Consider the following 12,449-nt stretch of genomic DNA (forward strand, 5'->3'; position numbering starts at 1 on the left):
CATCTACAGTCATGTTAGGAGCTCTGTGGAGCTGGATTTCAACATGCTAACATGCTAAAGCTAAACAGATAATGTTTTAACATATTCATCGTCTTTGTTTATCATCTTGGCATCCTAAACATAAAGTCTATAACATTAACAGAACTTAATTTGTAAAATGCATTTCAATCAGCAGGAGCAACTTACAGTTCTTTACATCAATATATAAATGTAAAAGAATAAAATTAAATCAAAAATCTAAATGTTACAGTGATTAAACTTAACACAATAAAATACAAAAACTGATAGCAAAAGGAACACATAGGCCTAATATGAGTAAATTACATGAAACTACATAAAAACTACATGAACACAAGCCTGAAAAGAGAAGTTTTATGGTTTCTTTGGAAGCTGTCTTCTATATAAGATGCTCTAACTTCATAACTTAGGGTTTGTCAATCCCTAACTTACCTAACCAACATATCAGATAAATATTCAGGAGCTTGTCCAATAACAAAATCTTAAAATGAATCCTAAAATGAACAGGGGGCTAATGAAGAGTCTTTATAACCAGAATAATGCGCTCTCGTTAAGTTTTGGTAAGAAGGCTTGTTACTGCATTCTGGACCATCTGAAGGTTGTTTAAAGATTTCTTTAAAATCTTTGGCCAGAAAATAGAGCATTTTAAGAATCAAGTCTGCTACAAAATAAAAGCATGAAGATGTCTTTCGCTGCCTTTGTGCAGGCGCAAACCAAATCGTTATACAAAAAAGTGTCAATGAAAATGAGTGATTTTATGGTAGTTCATCCAATAGTTGTTGATGCATTTCACAAAATCATCTATGTTCACTTGCTGGTGGTGCAAAGGCAGCTCAAACATTACAAAGTCATTGACAGTTTCCTGCCTCGATCTCAGCCACAGACTGTTTGGTGTTTTTTTGTCAGGCTATTATCACACACTGCAATTAACACTGTGTCCTTGTTTTCTTTTGGGCGCGTTCACACCTATTTTTAGAGTCGTCTGCTTTTGCTAAGGTCACCCAGGATGCATGTTAATCTGAATTATATCCAACAAGGCTCTAAGAAGCATTTATATTATATCTTTATGTCTATTTCCTTTTTAATTGTGGCAGGAAAAGTCAAGTGGGGTACAGTAACATTGTGTCCCTGCAGGGAGGTTTTTATCTGTCTGGATGGCAACTACAGCCCACCTTTGTCCTGTAACATCTATACTGAGCCTATCACTTTGTGACACTGTATGTTAATAGGACCGCAGCAGCAGCCAGTTATCTCTGGAGGCAGATATGAGATTCTCTCATTAACGGCTCGCTTGCCACAGTTTCCCTTTTGACAGTCAGTGTCGTAGCCCCATTGTAGTATCGTCCTCCTGCACGCTGCCTCTTTCTACCCTTTCGCTTCCAGCTTCCAACTCTGAATGATGACAGCGCTGCTCTCAAAGAGTGGCCCTTACAATGACAACATTTCCAGCCCCTCTAAAGGGGAAAATGCTCCCCTGCTGGTTTTTATGGCCTTTCGCGGCAGCAGTAGTTTTCATTGCCTCGAAAGCCACGATGCTGAACTGCGGCAGTCACTGCGATTCTGCTTTTGACACGCAGCCAGACACACAGTTCTCTGTTGGCCATGATCAACTGATAGCAAACATGCTGCGCAGCCATGCACGAGGAAGCACACAAGTGTAGACTAGAGGCGAAGGGGGAGGCGGACACAAATGCAAACACACACATGCAAATGCTGAGCTTTGATATGAGCTCAGTTTAATTGAGGAAAATTAAATCGCAGCATTCGACAGCCACGGGGACCAAATCAACTCATTTCATTTGACTCAGTTTCCTGCCAATTAGATAATGAAAATTTGGGGGAAATGGGGTGTAAACATATACAACGGCCTCTGTGTGTAATCCTCTTGCTAATAGCTTCCGGCTATAGTTGGAGGTCAAAGAAAATTAACTGGCCTTTTAGCAGTTCACTCTGTTCTCCACTAGTCTGACAACTGTCATCAACGAGCCTAACGGGAGGCCGAATTAAACCGATGTAATTAGCCTCCACCATGACTTAGCCAGGTGCCCCTGAAGACTTGCTACACCTAATTACAAGTGTTCAGCCTGGCTAAACACATCCAGCTGTCACTCACAAAACCGTCTGATGGGACTCAGAGGAGAAACAAAGCGGTGGCCTCGGCGATGTTTGCATGTTTTGTGTGTTTTAGCAGTTATGTTAACTGCACAAACATCTGCAGAGTAACGATTAGGGCAGAACGGTAGAAAGATGGTTGCGATTATGAGGAGACATTAGTGCAAAAGCTAGGTGGTGCAATATCCGAGAAAGAGTTTTGTTATCAACGGTGCAACAGCTTTTATGGTGCAAAACTTGTTTACCAGCAACCAAATAGGTTATAACCTGTGTGAATAACATATGTTGCAGGAACATGAAGCATAATCAAAAAAAATACTTCAGAATCTCCCACCAGATTTTCACTAATTAATGTTTCAAAATAAAAGCATTTGATTTAACTCTCGTTTTCTCAGCCACCCTAAATATACATTGTTCATCAGCAATCATTGTAACTCACCTTCTGCCTTGCAGGTCTTAGTGACAGGGTCCATCTCATATCCTTCGTAGCATTCACACTTAAAGTCCCCCTTGTAGTTTATGCAGATCTGGCTACAAGCGTCGGGGTTCTCACACTCGTCAATGTCTGCAGGGAGGAGAGTGAAGAGCGGTTATCAATCAGCCGAGAGACAAAGAGAGACAGCCAGACGGCGACGGCGAGTGACTAATTCACCCCTCATGAGCTGTGACAGATAAGACTGGAGACTAAATTCCTAAAATGCAAATGTAGCAACACTTTTCAGAGAAATGACAGCCGGAATGGGAGAGTGGAAAAGCACGTTTTTGACTGCAAGAGATGGAGAAACATCAAGTCCACAGGGAGACGGGGTGCGTCCCTGTCGACTTTTCCTGACCTGCTTTTTCCTCGGGTGTGATGAGGAAGTGTTGGTGTAAAAATGATGGGGAAGGGTGTGAAGGACACACTGTAGGCATGTGCATGTGTGAGAGCAGCATGATGGCACTAGCTTCCCTCTGGGAGTGGCACAAAGCTAGACAGAGCTAGAGAGCTTCCCAAAGCAACACATCAGATTTAGACCCATCAGCCAGTCTGCTTCTCCAAGCATCTTTCTATGTGAAATGTTTCTTTATTTACCTCCACAAGTCTTTTTGTCCAGCAGCTGGTAACCGGTGGGGCACTGGCACTCGAAGCCGATCGGTCGGTCCATGCAGACGTGGGAGCAGCCGCCATTATTGATCATACACTCATTCAGCCCTGGAAAACAAACACAAGAACCCAGCGGTCAAAGGCAGCCACTCATAGAAGCGACGGGGATGTTATGGTCACCCAGTGGGTCAACATCTGACTTAGAGAAGGACCTTTTCTGCTCGGCTCTGCTTTTACCCTCTAACCAAATGGCTTGTGATATTTTGCAGTATAAACACGTGCGGCACAAAGGTGGAGAAAATCATCTTCTTAATCTGAATTTTATTCTCTGCTTTTTCCCATCCTTTTCTGAATCCTTATCAGATGTTCTCCAAAGTAGAGAATGGAATCAAAGAGACACACTGTAAAGCTCATAACCTGAGAATCAGGTCCATCTGTGGGGATATGAAATATGTGTGTGGAGGGATTGATGCTGTGAACTGGGATTCTGAGATGCTCCATAAGGAGGGAGGGAGAACATGGAAATTAAACAGGCTTGAATCGAGGCAGAGTGAACCTAAAAATGACAGAAGCTTGAAAAAGAAAACCACAACACACTCTCTTTGAAAACTAGGTCAAAGCAGCTGGCACAAGGATGACACACAATCAAGAAGGAAGAGGTAGTTGGATTTGATTGTGCAGCATAATTTGCCTTTACAGAATGTGTTACTTGATAGTAAAAAAAGATAGTTGCTGAAATTGCCGGCTCAGTTTTTCAATTTCCTCCTTTTTCAGCATAGCTGGGGGTAAACTAGCATCGTGATCTGGTGCACACAGCGGCAGCTTTTGCGCCGTTTCGCTGTTGCAACAATGGCATTTGTTAGGAACATGCATGAATTATTTGTCAAGGTTTTAACACACTTTTCTGTCCACATTTAGTTTGAAAAAAGGAGCTTGTTGTCTCAATGAATCATAAAGGGCAAGATAACCGAGTGAAAGCTAAGATCAGTGGAGAAAAATCTTTAATTCAGCTGCATGCAGGCTTTGCTTTTTACACAAACAATGAAGGAAGGCTGCACAACGGACAACTGGGAATAGGTGATAAGGGAAAAAATATTAAACTGCATGAGAAACTGCACTCTTCAATATGAGACAGTTTAACTATGTCAACAGTAAGCTACCCAGTGTAGTGTTACACATTTTTTAATAATCAGTGAAGTTTATATCATCAACCACAGAAAGCAAACATCTGTGTACTTAGAACTTTGACATTGGTTATTTAGAATCATGTTTCTGACCAGCTAAACTCTTCTTCTTGCTCTGCTTTTGATCTGCTCTCTTTAGCTTCACATATATCCATCAGCGAGTCCTGATTTCTGATTCTCTACTCCAGGGGTGTCATTTTAGTTCAGGTTCCACATTCAGCCCAATTTGATCTAAAAAACAAAATAAATCAGAGCATAATAACCTTAAAATAATGACAACTCCAAAGTTTTCCTTTATTTTAGGGCAAAAACTATGTTCTGAAAAAGTCTACATTTAAGGAATTATCTTTTTACAAAACCTTATGAACAACCTGAAGTTTCTTAAGCAAAATACATTCAGTTTCAACAATATTATGTTCAGTTTATCATTTACACGTTACAACTTATAGATCACAGTGTATCTATAAAGGCACAAAACACTTAGTCACAGGTATCTGGAACTGAATGATATAATATTTTACTTTATGATCAAAATGACAAAAGTCAGACAAAAAAGCCAAGAAAAACCTACAAAAACAAGAAAAAAAATTACAAAAATGAGAAACAAAATGACAAAAAATTACATAAACTACACTAGACAAAAAAGGGAAAAAATTTGACAAAAAAGTTAGTGACAAAAAAAATGAACAAACGACAAAAATGAGAAAGAATTACATAAATGACAAACAAGACAAGAACTGACAAGTGAGAAACTAAATTAAAAAAAATAGACAAATGCAAGCGAGGCAAAAAAACCCACAAAACGACAAAAATGATACACAAAACGAGCCTATCCCAGCTGACTCAGGCGAAGGCAGGGGACACCCTGGACAGGTCACCAGTCTGTCGCAGGTCTTAAATTTATAGTTTTACAAATTTACAATTTGCAGTTAATGTCGTCTCTGTAATTTTTACACTTTACAAAGTCGTTTTTGGCCCGCGCTCCGCATGTTAGACACCCCTGCTCTACTCTTTCATTACTGTTTTTGATGAAAACAGCTGCTGAAACTGTTAAAAATGACGTGAAAACAGCAGTAAGAGTGACACAAAATGCAGAACTCGCTGGCCAGAAAATCAAAGCGAGGAGCCGGCACACCAACTCTCCCTGATTTACAATAATACTGCTTAAAGAAAGTATTGGGAAGCGTAGTTCTAGTCGACTATCTGACACAATGCAGAGTTAGCAACACACGGACTGCAGGGATCCAGCTTCACACATCTGTGCAGCACTGAGACGGATTTTAGCACAGCTCCAGGTCAATATTCTTTATTGCAACAAAAACAGAAAGGGATGAAGTTAAATCTCCAAAGACTGGAAGTAAATTTTGCGGGGAAGTTTTTCATCTCTGCTTTGTGCGAGTGCCAGCAGACTTTGGGCTCTGCAACAGCCAGCATTAAATTCCCATGTCTAATTCAGCTGGATGGGTGACAGCAATCTGCCGCTCACAGTCACTCCAATTACTCTCTTTCTGCCACTTCAGAATGAACTTGCAGAGGGAGGAAAAAGACCCGAGATGCAGCTGTATTTCAGGTCTCGCTCATTCCCCGTTTCTTTGAGAGGGGGACCAGGCCGAGTAACAAAGACGCCCCAGGAGAGGCCTCTCCGTGTGAACAGCTTTTCCAAACAGCTTCCAAGGACAGCGGCCATTTAGAGGTCACTTCCTCTTTTTACCACCGGAAAACAAACGTGACGTCTCCGCTGCACTCCTCCAGCCTCCGTCTCTCTCACCATGGTAACATATTTTCAGCCATTTGTCTGAATGAGTGCGACGCTAAGAAATGAACGTTGAGGTGAGTAACGGGTCAGCACTGTCGTAATAAGTCATTATTTCTAATGAGAAAGGAAAAACATTTGCTTGAGCGCGGAGAGGAAAAGCGTCGTCTTCGTTCTCCCTGATGTAAGGCTGATGCGGCAAATGCAATCACGCCGTATAAGTGTGTTTCAGAGCAGGAGGGAGTGTTGCTGTGTGTGTGTGTTTTTTTTTTTTTTGTTCGGGGGAAACATCTTGGGAGTGAACGGTTGAGGGAGCAGAGCGATGAGTGAGGTATGTGTGGACACGCTATTAATGAGCTGAGAACAAGACCTGAGTTGAAGGAGAGAGGGAGGGGAAAACGGAGGGAGAATCACTCTGGAATACCTGTTTGGCATAATTTCTGAGGTCAGTCTACTCTGCCAGCTGTCACTTTCCCCTCTGAATTTCAAGTTTGCTCAGGAAATGTTGCTCCTAGAGAGTGCTTCTCATTTTCTCTCCAACTTCAACCCAATAAAGAAACACTGGCTTTTGTCTTTTTAATCTCACACACCCATTTAATGCACGAGTGGAGACAGCAAGAGAGATAGAGAGCGGTGAGATTACCAGAGAGCAGTAAGAAGACTTTTTCCTCCTGTTTGATGATAATTAGTACACGCAGGCTTGTTCTGATCAACGGAGGCTGCTGCTAATTTAACCGTGCCTCCGCAATCCTTTGAAATGCAATGTAATGGGAGGGAGGTAGTCGCATTTTGTTATGGCAAACATGATTACGCTGCTGCATTAAACTGCTTGAATCCATTAACAATAGATATGTAAAGGTCCTCTTGCTGCACGGGGACAGATGACAGATGTGGGATTTCACAACTGAGCTTTGCCACATTTCAAACAACTGCAAAATGAAGAAAAAAGCTTTTACCTATAAGCAGACCGAAGTGCAATACATAAGCTTTTCTCCGCCGTGGGTGAAAGAGCTTTTTCCTAACAGGTGACAGAAGATGCTGTGCAGAATGAGTCATCTTACCGCACTCTTTCTTGGGCTCATCTGATCGGTCCTTGCAGTCTTTGACAGAGTCGCACACCTTGGAGCTGTCAATACACTCTCCGTTCTTGCACAGAAACTTCAGGGGTCCTTCACATTTGGTGGCTGCAGCAGGGAAGCAGAAGACGGATCAGCACAGACACTATCACTTTCATCTGTTTGCATAAGCTACTGCAAACTGATTCCCAACCTCATGCATCAACAAGTGTGTGCAGTCAAATTGAATATCTCCAGTGGTTTACCAAACTGACTGAAGGCTCGCATGAAACAGGCGACTCCCCGCTCAGATATTCATATCGCCCCACATTAAAAGCCTAATGTAATGAAATCCGAACTTTAATTTCAGTCCAGTTTCACAGTGCCAGGACTCAATTTCCTGGAAAATAATTTTTCACTCTGCTGGTAAATTATGCATCACAGCCAGATGAGGAAGAAGTAATGAAACTGCATTACACAAAAAGCACTGGACTGGATCTACACAACATAACATTTCATACATAACAATCATTCTACAACAGTTTATGTCTATAGAAATCCCACATAAGTTTCTTTAAAGAATAATCTTTCTGGGGTTTTTTTGTTTTGTTTTTTTGTTTTTTAATGGAGAGCAAATCCAGCACGAGAAAGTCAATGTTTCTAGTTTCTGGAATTACCTCTGCATGGTAATTTTCACTGAGTGGATTCAAATTGCCGTTTTAAGCAATTCAAAGGAAACTATGCAGCCTGTAATCCAGCATTATTTTAGGTAATTGATATCAGCCTCAGGGCTCTGTTTATGCCGTATCACTGCTGTATTAATATTAAATTCTTTGTCACGAGCCACGATCATTCATCAAAACAAGACAACAGCCATTTTCTGCATTTCTTGACAAAGGCTGAGCTTTAAATATTGAAGGGGGTAATGGAGCAGTGAGCTGTTAGACAAAGAGCTGCAGGCGACAGGCTGCACACTTTCACCTCCTCAGCAAGGTGGCCATGCTGCCATGCGGAAAACATTCTCACTGTGCACCATGTGAAGTCAGATTGCGGTGCGATTATATTTTCGACTTGACTTCTTATTTAAAAGGCACAAGTCACTTCCTCTGTGCTGTCAATGATATACCAGTTGCACTCCGGCTTAAGGACTGTTTGCTGCTGTATTAGAATAAACAGCATTTTTCGATATCATCAGCACCCACAGGTGTCGGCGAGTAGCACAGGAATGAAATCTGTAAGCCCCCTCCCCACTCAATAATATGTGCTCCTCATATTTCCCTTCTCTGTGTTGGTCTTTATATTCCAGTCAGAGTGATGTATGGGCGGCATTTATATTACAAGGCTGCTCTTACATCCATCTTCTGGAGGAGGAAAGTTACTCTGAGGTTTCCTTAAAACTTCTAAAACTGTAAGACATGCACATACAGGCGCATTGTGTGGCATCTTAAACATTTAAAAGGGCAAAACCAATGAAATAATGACATTAACTTAATCCACTCCCCATTTATTTTGGAGAAAAAAAAAGCCTAATGTGACATACCCAAATTAAAATGACTTATACCCTCTAGACCACTCAGAAAGAAAACAACTTAAAGTTTCTAGTATTTATTTTTTATGAATAAATATAGTTGTTTTTTTTAAGATGTATGGTACTGCACAAAATAAGACATTTCTGAGTTCTCTCTATGTCTAGTCATGATTGTGGTGGTACCACAGGGGGTGCAGGACCTTTTATTGTAGTGAAAAATGAGCCCATAGTGAGGAAATGTGACAGGAGCAAAAAGCGACGTCCACAAACTGCTTGGGGAATGCAGCTCTAAGGTGTAATGCTTGCTATCCATCGGTTTTCACTTCCAATCTGGTGTTATTGTTCATTTAAACTCCAACTCCAAGCCGAAAAGCATTTATGGTAGTAGAAGCAAACATGGAGTGTGTTGTAGCTTGTACCGTAATACCAACAATACTACTTTTAGCTTAAATTGGATGCATTTGTACAATAAATACAACAATACTAGACAAATATCACAGCTCCTGCAGTTAAAATGTCCTCACTGGATACTGCAAACTCCTTGGCAGACGCATTGCAAAAGAAGAACTGGTGAAGAGACGGACAAGAGGACAGATTGTGGCAGCCAGACATGCAGACGCACCGTTGACGCAGCCGGATTCATCGCTGTGGTCCGGACAGTCGCGGATCTTGTTGCACTGCTTGGTGCCGTGGATGCAGGAACCGTCCCCGCACTGGAACTCATCAGGACGGCAAGTCAACAGAGCTGTAGGAGCAACACATACGCAACAAAATTTGACTTGTAAATCCCTTTTAATCGCTTCAAGAGAAACACAACAACCTAGGGTCAAAATACAAGCCAGGACCTTTCGTTACATTTTAACCCATCCATTTTTCACTCTCCGATAACGGCAGGAAATGCCCACGAAAATTCCTTTGAAGAACTGTTTGTAGAAACATGCATGAAATCCAAAAGAAATGCCGAGCAATAACCCATGCTGCACTTGTATTAATTCCCGGTCTGTGTTAGGTGCTGCTGAGGACAGAGACAGTCAACCTGAGGGTGTGTGATGAATGACTTTCAATATAGTAACACAAAGATGGAGGCTGTGCGAAGTCACAGCAAATTTCATTAATATCCCAGGCACAGACAAGCTTTTCATCAACAGCGCCCAGAATGCTCATATAACTCCCCTCTAAACCACACTAAAAAGCAATATATATGACTGAGGGGGACATGATTTAGTGTTATCACAAGATGAGCGTGACAGAGGGAATGTAATGGAGACTGTAGCCTGGACACATGCATTCACATACATCTATTCTCTATATGGTGTTTCTGTATATCTTGGAGATCAATCTAGAGATCTGATTGGCCAATAAGCTGCATACAAACACATGCACAGGTTGTATATTCACAAGAAGAGACAGCAAAAAGCAGACTAAAACCTATTAAAGAAAAACAGCAGCAGCATTCATCTTCAGCTGAAGACTCGGCAGAAAATTCAATTTTTATGGCAAAGCAATCCTCATATAGACATTTAACAAAGGTATTGGAGGTAGAGGAGAAATAAGAAGCACGGTAACTTGTGGACAAAGATGAGGTTGTGCCCTTAACTGCCTGTAGCCCTCCACCTTAACGCAGGGATCCAGCTGACTAACAAAACATCAATCTCTTGTAAGTGCTGCTTATATGACACCACACACTGCGAGAGGTGTGTTTGATGTGTGCAGCGTACATCTCGATAATGAATAGTGGGACTATCTGGGCTTCACACTCTGTTTTAGTGAGGCAGGAGCTTCAGGGCTCCCCCATCCATGACCAGCTGATGGGAAAACCTGTTTTATCACAAGGCCCCATCTCCACGCGGTGTTTATCTGGAGAAACACATTTTTTACCCGACATATTTAGAAGAAAGAAAAAAACACACTACTCCAACTCCCACTAGAGAGGAAATGTGCTAAATGACAAAGTAACACCTCAGAAGGAAATATTTGTTGAGATTTTCAGTTCCAAAACAGATACCTTAACATACTATCTGTGCTACAATAATGCAAACTTAATCTGGCCTCGAGTGTAATTACTTATGAATATGTTGATTTGTCTGAAGCTACACAACAGGTGTACTAGAAAGTGGAAAATTACACCCCGCTGATTGAAATATTCATGGTGCTGCAGACTCAAAGAATATAAATTCAACCCCAGTGCAAACATAACATGACCTCTGGGAGTGAAAAAGCATGAAACTTAAACAGGCAGCTGCAAGGAAAGAGAAATTTAAATGTAACCACAGTTCCATGAGGAGGAGTCTGTGATTCTGGGGAAAGGCTGTTGATATTTAGCTTTTCAGATTTACTGTCCTGCTGGTGTACTGTCTCCCGTGCACAAGCGTGAATGTGCACCAGACACAGTGAATAGTAGCCATAGTAATAGTTTTAGCTGGGCCTGTTTTAGGTAACTAAAATATGTTCATCTAATGCCCCCATCTACAGCTGCACATTCTGTAGAGTCTGTGCAGGTGCTCAAGCCTGCATCTCCACCACCAATCACTGCAGGTAAAACACTGACCATGGATAAATACTTCATCCAACCCTTCAACATGTTGCATGAAACTGGAACACTATAAACTCATCGACCATGGTTACATATTATTTAGAATATTCTATTGTATGAAAACTCTTTGTTACACAATCCATCTGTGCAGAAGGTCTTTCAGACAGGGCATCATTCTGTTATAATCATATAAGCTGAGAGGACAGTCTTCTGAATAGAAATAGTTATAAAAAACAGAGAACATATATAAGCTCTTCCAGCATTATAATGAGAAAAAAACTGCACGGAGGAGTACAGTATATAATGGGAAGACAGACAAAGAGATGCAATGAATAGAGGCAGAAAAAGAAACTCACGGCAATCAGACTCATCAGACTTGTCCTTGCAGTCCGGATCTCCATCGCACTTCCACGTCAGCCGCACACACTCCCCGTTGGCACAGCGAAACTCCCCCGCGGTGCAGTTGGCTCGGCGGTTAAGCAGGTACGGGACCCCATCGCCGCCACAGCGTTCAGGCCCCTCATCCGAACTGTCGGAGCAGTCGGGGTCTCCGTCGCAGCTCCACATGAGCGGCACACACTCGGAGGTGTTGCAGCGGAGGTGGTTCGGTCCACAGGTGAGAGGGGACGAACATTTGAGCTCATCACTGCCGTCTCCACAGTCATCATCGCCGTCACACACGTAGACGGTGGCTAAGCACTTGCGGTTGGCACACATGAACTCTCCACTGGGGCAGGCTTTGGCATCTAGAGGACAAGCAGAGAGAACGAAAGTCAGACATAAGTTTCAAGGGCAAAGCGGGGACTGCTTGATCTGCCTTCGCCACAATAAAGCAGGAAACTCAGTCTAGCATGTTGTACATCACCATTGGCCGAACCGAAATGCAAGATTATTTTTTGTGACAAAGACACACGTGCTTCAACACTTCCATCATAGAAACTTGAGACACACGGGAATCATTGGAAACACATTACTGACATGATATACATGGTCTTTGTAAGTGTATGTAAATGTTTGTTCACAAATGTATGTACATATATTATTAAGTTTTAAAAAACTGCTGAAAAATGACATCTAACAAACATTTATGTTTACATTAGACTTTGCTTTAAAGTGAGCAGCTGTATTGTTACCCCTCAAAATAAACCCAAACTGAATTTAACAATTTAAAAAACAGAAAAT

At 41.8% G+C, this 12,449-nt stretch overlaps 1 protein-coding gene across 3 annotated transcripts in view; it reads right to left on the bottom strand.

Annotated features, from left to right (window-relative positions):
* The window catches only part of LOC111587111 (low-density lipoprotein receptor-related protein 8-like), a 108,765-nt gene that overhangs the window by 20,678 nt on the left and 75,638 nt on the right, over window positions 1–12,449 (bottom strand). For all 3 annotated transcript variants that reach the window (XM_023296940.3, XM_023296944.3, XM_023296931.3), the window contains exons 5-9: window positions 11,624–12,013; window positions 9,357–9,479; window positions 7,213–7,335; window positions 3,203–3,322; window positions 2,570–2,695 (exon numbers count right to left, since the gene is read on the bottom strand). In XM_023296940.3, coding sequence (XP_023152708.1) covers window positions 2,570–2,695; window positions 3,203–3,322; window positions 7,213–7,335; window positions 9,357–9,479; window positions 11,624–12,013 — 882 coding nt within the window. The remainder of the gene's footprint in view (window positions 1–2,569; window positions 2,696–3,202; window positions 3,323–7,212; window positions 7,336–9,356; window positions 9,480–11,623; window positions 12,014–12,449) is intronic.

This window comes from Amphiprion ocellaris, chromosome 10, assembly GCF_022539595.1.
Source record: "Amphiprion ocellaris isolate individual 3 ecotype Okinawa chromosome 10, ASM2253959v1, whole genome shotgun sequence".
In the NCBI taxonomy this organism is placed as follows: Eukaryota; Metazoa; Chordata; class Actinopteri; family Pomacentridae; genus Amphiprion; species Amphiprion ocellaris.